Source organism: Stegodyphus dumicola, chromosome 1 (assembly GCF_044657685.1).
Source record: "Stegodyphus dumicola isolate Sdum_Otavi_A_Nest chromosome 1, ASM4465768v1".
Lineage (NCBI taxonomy): Eukaryota > Metazoa > Arthropoda > Arachnida > Araneae > Eresidae > Stegodyphus > Stegodyphus dumicola.
The window spans coordinates 123,951,256-123,960,459 of record NC_140768.1 but is presented as its reverse complement, the minus strand read 5'-3'; the positions used below and the strand labels follow the sequence as shown (position 1 = coordinate 123,960,459).

The window sequence follows — 9,204 nt, the reverse complement described above, 5'->3', positions numbered from 1 at the left end:
TATGTCCCGTTTTTACTGCTCATCACAAAGTCGCCAAAAGTAGCCAAATCCTGTGTGCACCGGATACTAGGATTAAACCGAGGTCTTTTTAAGGTAAACTGGCTCATATCCAAGTTACACATGGGGAAAGCCACGAAAATGCCCATGCAGCCAGCCCATTTGCCGGGATTCGAACCCTGGACCGAACTACCAGTGTTCAGCGGCTTTTACCGCTTGCCCACTGGTGGGCTTGTGCGATTCTTTGACTTCTTATTTTGGTTTTATATAGCAGCCATTTTGAAATTGTGCCTTCCTGACGCCAATCTTGGTGTCAAAAAAGAATCGCCAAAATACAAGGGACACCCAATTGTAAACTTTTACCTAAAATCACTACTCATCATGACACCAAATTTTTTAAAATGAATTTAGATCAGTAAAATATTCAAGACTATGCAAATTGTAAACAAAAACCAATGCACGTATAAAGAATTCTTTATTTGATTGCAGTCTTAATGTGACATGTCAGAACACTTTTCATATTTCACATTTTATTTATTCATTAAAAATTATTATGCATTCAAGTTTGTTTTCATTTTAAACTTAGTTTCGAAAAGGCATAATAAATTATTTTCCAGAATATAATATCTGTTGTAATGTCCATAGATGGATTTATATTAAAATATAAAATTTTATTTGTTAGAAAATATACAAATTTTCATAAATTCAACTGCTAAAGAAAAATACACAACAGTACATTTATAACAAATTTTATTACAGCATCTTTACACATATCATTATAACTGAAATCCAACACAATTTACTCTGTGTTGACACAAAAGAAATACAAAGCAAGAATATAAAACTCGATCATTATAAGAAATGAACATTCGTAATATGAATCATTTATTATCTTCATAATAAATGGTTTTCTCTCCTTTTAATGCAATATTCAGGTATAGAATCCAGTACAGTTCTGTTATGGGGAAGCCATCGGCAAATTTTTTGCTAAACTCGCCAAGAGACTGGTTCATATGAAGTCACCAATGTTTACTTCTAAAGTCATTAGAATGTTAACTTTTTTAAGAAAATGTAAAAGAATGTCTTTTCAAAATTGGCAATGAGAATGCAAATTCCAAAGATGTAATGGTCACTTGTATTTCAATCAACAGGCCTTCAACACAAGTTTCCCATATTCTATTATAAAATCTCTGGTTTCAATGATAAATGTAAGAGAATACATGTCAATATAGAATAATGACAATACACCAATGGCATTTTAGGGGAAAAAAAAATTTGCTTATTATCAATAATTAAATTTATAGTTATATGAAATAAAATAAACATACCCATTACATGTATCACAAGGTAATTTGTTTAAGAAATATTTTTCCATTCTTACGATACTCAGTTTCATAATATCCACAATTATCTGGGACATTTTTTTACTTGTTCAGCACATAAAGCTCTTGCAATAATCAAAGATCTTTCCATCTTCTATTTTATAATACTGACGATTTGTTACACAAGACACCACACTGATAAGCACAAATGTATATTACCAAATGAAGAGTTTTTGTTGAAAATAAGGAGGATGAATTATTCCAATACTTATATTTGGAATTAAATCATACACACAATCAAGTTCTAGATATTCCTTTGTTAATCATTTTCTTTATCATTCAGGACTGATCGATATTCTTGAACAGAGTGGTGTGACAATGGATATTGCACATATTTTTTAGTCCACAAAGCACCAATTCTTAACTTCAATAAACTAAGATATATCCTATGCATTTTTACACCTGAGAGCCATTTCATGATAAAAACACTCCTTTCTTTGTTATGAATACCTGAAACAAAGAAAAAACAGAACAAATTTATTTTTTAGTCTTTAAAATCATATATCATATAACTATTATACAGGTGAAATGTTATAAAGACCTATGTATGTAACTTTGTAAAGACTTATAAATTAATATCATAATATATTTATAGAGCTTGGATCAAAATTATTATTATGAAATATAATTATTGCTGTATGTCTCTTTTTCTTTTTAATAAACAACAAGGTGTTAGCCGAGGTTTCCAAGCCTCGTTACCAAAGTGTACGTGGTAGAGCCTTATCATGTCAGGAAAAGTGCAATGACAGAAAAGGATACCGGACGTCCCTTGCAGTCACACTTCATCATTCTTTATTTAATTATTTCAATAACTTTTCAAACTTTTAGTCTGTTTGCTTATTTTTCATGTTCCAAAACGAAAAGTCCCTAGGCCATTTCCAAGTCGTTTTCCAGTAGAAGCAGTCCGGCTAATTCTATCTTTGGATTTCTTAACAGTGAGATTTTTTATGGGGTGGGGTAGTTAGCTCCACACCCAACCCCCAACCTGGAGGACCAGTTCCCTGATATAATCCCCAGGGGCAGGGTGCCCGGCTATACCCCCAGACGCTGGGTACCCATTTTAGTCGCCTTTTACGACATATATGAGCTACATTGGGACTATTCTTTCATACCCGGTCACCACACGGGTATATTAGTAGATTGATTTGTGCTTATTCACTGTGAATAATGTGAAGAGCAAATATTACTTGAGCTGAACATGTAGTACTATCCAGAAAGAGTCCATACAATTATTGCTTAAATAGAAATATTAGAGTTAGATTGTGCAGAAAGAAGACATTATGGAATTTGTCTTTTTTTTACACTACTACACTATGCCATGTAATATGTTCTTTCTACACTACTACACTATGCCATGTAATTGCAGGATACAAAATCTTAAATAATGATGAACATTTTAAGAAACACAATTGAAATACAAAATAGAAACTTTGGGAACTTGAGAAGTAACTGAGTATAAAGAAAATTTTAAATAATATAAAATCTTCAGTAATACCAAAAACTTGGTTAAATAACTAAATAAGCAAAGAATAATATCTACAAGTCCAGAATAAATTATGATATTTAGCATTTAAATGTATAATAAATATGCTTCTTAAATCTCAGCTGCTCAGCAACGATGACACGTAGATATTTAGCAAAGGCGCTTGTAAATACAATATAGAAATTTCAGGACCTTGAGAAGTAACTTAGTATAAAGCAAATTAAAAATTATATAAAATCTTGAGTAATATTAAAAACTTGGTTAAATAAGCAAAGAATAATATATACAAGTCCAAAATAAATTTTGGCATAAAGCAATTTAAATGTATAACAAACATGCTTCTTAAATCTCAGCTGCTCACCAAAGATGACACGTAGATATTTAGCAAAGATGCAGTTTAAGAGAACTTTAAAAATTACTTTTAAAGACAGCATCAATGTTACTTTGCAAGTGTCTGAAGTTTTCTTTTTTTTTCTTTATTGGACTTAATATCGTCATTTTTCCTATTGCAAAGATTCTTGAGCATGATATTTGTTGATATCCAAATTATCAGTTTGCTTATACTTTCACTTGTATGACCATTATCACAAATAATATCATCAAAGAGCATTTCTTTTAATTCTAAAATTTTAAAAGTCAAATTTGCAACAATTTTCCTCTGATTTTGTTCCAACAAAAAATCTTCATATTCTTCACTACACAGCTTATTTACATTTAAATAATTATACATAATTATATTTACAGTGAATGGTTTTGGCCACCTGAGTCCACCACGATCAAGATTCTTTATAAGATCATACGTTTGATCATGATTAACTGTGGAATTTATTGTAATGTTTTGTTTGCAGGTACAGCATTTCACTTTCTTTAAAACTGCATGACAACAGTAACCACCCAAATAAGTCAGAACTGGCAGATGGCTACTAATGCCCTTCACATCACTCTCCGTAATATTTAATGATGGGTAATATACTGTATTATCTAATTCTATAATATCATGAAGATTATCATCATATTCAAATGATGTTAAAGGGACAGTAGTATTTTTAATAATCAATTCTAACTTAATACTTGATTGTATTCTTAATTTTTTTTCACATTCTAATAACTGTCTCATTGAAATATGATACTGAGAACCAGAAAGTTGTCTGTATTTACCAAACCGGGCTTCAAGAGCATCAGTCTGAATTTTTCCTGGAAGTATATATTTCATTCCAAGCTCTTCAACACAATATCTAGTCAACTCCAGTATACCATAAGTAGTTTGTTTGAGAGCTGCATGAGTTTCTTTTGTAAGCATGCCTGTTGAACATTTCATTGATTCCCATGCATCTAACCAGTTAAGAAACTGATTGAGGAAAATAACTTTTGGATCAGAATCATCTGCTGTTAATGGCTTCATAAATTCACTCTTTTGATGTATACCTTTAAACATAGTTTTAACATTCATAATATCCCACCATTTGCATATTATGGATATAAACTCAGATGTATCTGAATAGTGTGGTATTTCATGCAAAGGACCCAAATGAATCAGACCTTCAATAGTAAATTTATTGAAAATCTTAAGAACCAGTTTAATGTTTTGTTTCTCTAAATTAGAAGGTGAAAGACTTTTTAGAGTTAAACCATTAGAAAATGTAATCAGTTGGTCATTTTCAATTTCATGTAGCTTTCTCAAAGACATAAACGAAGCAGTTTTGAAGTGCTTCTTTGAAAGACCTTCAATATTTGGAAAAAACATACATGTACCAGGATTTTTCTGGTTCAGCCAATTGTTCCTTATATTTTTAAATAAATGAACTGCATCTATTATGTAGAAAAGAGGCCTATTCCCATTCATTGGATGTTTGTAAACAAATGAATTACGTGGTGGATTTGAAAACAAACTCATGGCTTTTCTATTTATTGCATTGCTGTCTGTAATAACACAAATAACAATAATTCCCATATTTTCAAGACCTCTAATCACTTTTTTAATTACATAATGTAATGTTTCAAAATTTATTGTGTTAACAGGCATAATATGTACTACAGTCAAAAGTCGTTAATTCGGACACCCATAATCCGGACCTTAAAGCAAAGACCTTTGTGCGCATGCGTCGCGTTGACGCATGAGCGTAAGACCTTTACGGCTGCGAATATGCATTATGCATGTGCGCATGCGCAATATACGTTTAGGCATGCGCGTTTAATGCATAACGGACGGCATAAGATAAGCTAAAATTATCTGATTTAGTTAATGTTGCAGATTGCGTTGTTCCTTAATCTTCGAACTGGATCCGGCGTATTATTTTTTGCAGACTGTTAGAGAAATTTTATAAAAGCTTGAACTTTCGATTATGTCAAATAGAATTTCCGATATATATTTACAATATGTAAAGGATCTACAAAGCGAAAGTACGTGTTAACAGGCATAATATGTACTACAGTCAAAAGTCGTTAATTCGGACACCCATAATCCGGAATGATCTATAATCCGGACCTTAAAGCAAAGACCTTTGTGCGCATGCGTCGCGTTGACGCATGAGCGTAAGACCTTTACGGCTGCGAATATGCATTATGCATGTGCGCATGCGCAATATACGTTTAGGCATGCGCGTTTAATGCATAACGGACGGCATAAGATAAGCTAAAATTATCTGATTTAGTTAATGTTGCAGATTGCGTTGTTCCTTAATCTTCGAACTGGATCCGGCGTATTATTTTTTGCAGACTGTTAGAGAAATTTTATAAAAGCTTGAACTTTCGATTATGTCAAATAGAATTTCCGATACATATTTACAATATGTAAAGGATCTACAAAGCGAAAGTACGTTTCGAAGTCCATTAAACAAAAGTGGAACTGCTGCAAAAAATGACCTAACCATTCCGAAATCTGTTTATCAATTTCACGCTGCTCTGCGGCGGGGGGGGGGGGGGACGCCGCGGCACGCAATTAATTGGAAGTTGATCTGTCAGCACTATCCTTATCTTCAGGGCAGATGTTTTCATTTTATTTGGCTTATAATTCCTTACAAAACGTACTATTTTATCTTGATGTATTCCGTTTTTTTTTACGATTTAAATCAAATTCCTCGTCATTATAATTTGCTTCCGATAGTGAAGAAAATGACACAGAGGTTATTGAAAACGAAAAAATTTCGATTGACAAATTAGTCTGTATTCTCGACACAGCAATTATAGGACTTGAACAGCGGAACTTTGTAACTGAACAAGAAATTATGTCTGCTTATAGAAGTAAAGAGAAAGTATTATCACATAAAACAAAGCAACTTAAACAACTTACATTGAAAGAAATGTTTAATAAAGTAAACAAATAAATATTAAGCTTTTTTTGTTTTTGTGAATTTTGATACCCTTTAGATCACAATTGTTCTTTATTTCATAAATTACGGTTTCATATTTTTAATTTTATAATTTCTGCATGCCATCTTACCAGACATAAACTGATGATCTATAATCCGGAATCACCGAAGTCCCGACGAGTCCGGATTAACGACTTTTGACTGTACCTCTTTGAATGAAGATTCCAAACTGGATATCATAAAAGAAAATGCACTGGTTGCCGGACTGGAAGAATCAAATGCAGCCCCAACGACAGAGCCTCCTTTGTAATCAAAATATGGCTGAACATAAATTTCATCTACCAAAAGAATCACTTTTCTTTCTCGATCCTCAAGGAAAGTTACACAATTTTTTATATATTTTAAAAAATTTTCATCAATAGTTTCATTACATGGTGACAATACTAAATTGCTACAAATTTTTTTTAAAGTCGAAGGATGAGGCATAATAATACTGCTACTATCCCTTAAAAATTTATATGCATGTGGTGATATAGTATTTAACAAGCATGCTAACACTAGTACATCAGGATTGTATCTAAAATTATTTTTAGGGCAAAGGAAAAGATTCATCTGGTCTTGCAAAAATTTAATAATGCTCTCATTTTTGTCGTTAGAAATAGTTTGCAGTAATTCATTAATTATATCAATTGTTATGGTTAATTTTGAATTTAACTTTTTGGTTTGAAGATTAGCCAATTTATCTAAAACAGTCCTAATTTCATTAAAATTTGTAACTTTATGTGGGAATGTGTAGGGAGATAATTGCATAATAGATTTTTCTTTAATAAATACAGACATTTCTTGATTGTCATTCACAACTACAGAATAATCAATTGATGGCCCAGGACTAAAAACAATATGAATAAAGCAAACAGTTGAGGTATCTGGAACTGTGTATACATGCCAAAATGCTGATATTCCATAGCAATCAATACATGACAAAATATCATTAGAACAATTAATTTTCAAATCATTATTATACATTTCATATTCTTTAAGGCTTTCACGCAATGCTTTCTGTAAATTATGGCACTCGCAGCCAGTTTTTTTTGCATCAGGATCTTCTCGTACAATGGTGCTACTTTTTGAACTGTATACAGATGGATAGTCCTTAAATATTGATGGCACTGTATTTTCTTTTAATCTACGCACCTGAAGTGGAGCAGAAATTAAAATTCCATTCTTAGAATCAAATGCTGAAGCTTCAACTTTAAAATCACTTTTCTTGAAATGCAATTCACAAACCTTTAGAGAAAATTAAAAAAAAAAAAAAAACATTATGTTAATAGTAATACTTTAAAAATCAGACGGTTCATTCTGAGCATTTGTAGTAAAGAATATTCATTTCACAGATAGAACCAGAGAATATTTGCAGTGATTAAAGCTCTATTTCAATCCTTTATTTCTGTATATCCTGGTTTATGTAACAAAATATTATCAGTTAAAAATTTCTGAATGAACCCTTATATGTAATTAGAATCTACACTATTAATTAATAACTCTACTTTACTTACCTTTGAACTCTTTTTGGGTGAAAAGTCTTTCCGTTGGATTGCAGAAAGCCACTCTCTCTTCAAATCTTCATTTTTAGGAAAGGAGAATACAGACAATTTTGGTCCTGTTGGGTAGTTTCCCTTACATAATGGTACACAGCATCTACCCGGCATTTTAATAACTGAAATGTTTTTATTTAAATTAATATATAAAAGGGAGTAAATAGTTATGTATAAAATATAAATTAATTATTTCTAAATATAAAAGGGAGTAAATAGTTATAGTGTATAGCTAATGGCATGTAAAATTTTAAGAATAAGCTGTGTTAGCTTATATTATAACATCAAATTTATACAGGTCCATAAAAAAATGTTGGTTTATTCTGAAACAGATCAGGTAATATAATTATGCAAAGCCCGTTTATTCTACGATGGGCTGACACAACATTATTCAAAAAGAAATTATACATAGCACAGCAGCCTTGTCTCTACCAGAAATAACACATGTATACTAGAACATACGCCTAAAAACGTTGATATAATTAGAAAAATATAACTTTACAGAAGTAAAGTAATGTATTCTTACCTCTCTAAAATACATCCAACCTTAAAACCATAAAAAAATCAAAGTATTCTGCTTCAGCGTTCGCACAACGTAAGAAGCTTCAGCAATCAGCAAAGAGCCACTGCATGTGTTCCGAAGTTTATTATGACCAGAAGTCGTGACGTCACACGAATTTTCGAACCGCGCGCTTAGGCTTGAAGTAGAGTCGGTGTTGGTACTTTTCGGTATTCGTTACTTTTGTACCGAAACGGATACTTTTCGGTATTCGTTACTTCTGTACCGAAACGGGTACTTTTCGGTATTCGTTACTTCTGTGCCGAAACGGGTGTTTTCGGTATTCGTTACTTTGTAACGAAAATATGCGTCTCTTCTCGGTATTTCGGTATTCGTTACTGGAGGATCGATGAGGGTTCAGCTCACTTCGGTTTTAGTACGAGGACAGTAGTATCTGGTTGTGTTTGCGAAATGGTGATATGCGCTCCTTGTGTCCATGAATGGTCTGCTCCTCAGACACTTCCGTAGTTGACATGTTTTCTGATATTCAAAATCTTACTCCGTACAGATAAAATCAAACACGTGGCCACGTGGCAGAGTTCCTTCAGTGCGCAAAATCGTTAGCTGCGTATTTCGGTACTCCAAATCGTTACTAGGGCACTTCGGTACTCCAAATCGTTACTAGGGTACTTTGGTACTCCAAATCGTTACTAGGTTACTACGGTACAGCAAACCGTTACTCCGGTACTCCAAATCGTTACTTGGGTACTCGGTACTTGAAATCGGTTTTCGGTACTTTTCAAAGTAACGGTTACTTGAGTAACGGGTATTTTGTACCGGGTACAAGAATGTACCGAAGTTGCCCATCACTAGCCTGAAGCTTTTCGCGATTACAGTACTTCCTTTTTACTTCGTACAAGGAAGTAAAAAGGGAAAAAAT

The 9,204-nt window shown here is 32.6% G+C and overlaps 1 protein-coding gene across 1 annotated transcript; it reads right to left on the bottom strand.

Annotated features, from left to right (window-relative positions):
- Positions 1-730: 730 nt before the first annotated feature.
- LOC146999231 (THAP domain-containing protein 6-like) lies at positions 731-8,481 on the bottom strand. Its single transcript, XM_085819964.1, has 4 exons — positions 8,292-8,481; positions 7,727-7,887; positions 7,365-7,457; positions 731-1,829 (listed from the first exon to the last, which is right to left on the bottom strand). The coding sequence occupies exons 2-4, from the start codon at positions 7,877-7,879 to the stop codon at positions 1,794-1,796; spliced, it is 282 nt and encodes a 93-aa protein (XP_085676090.1). The 5' UTR covers positions 7,880-7,887; positions 8,292-8,481; the 3' UTR covers positions 731-1,793.
- Between the last annotated feature and the right edge of the window lie 723 nt (positions 8,482-9,204).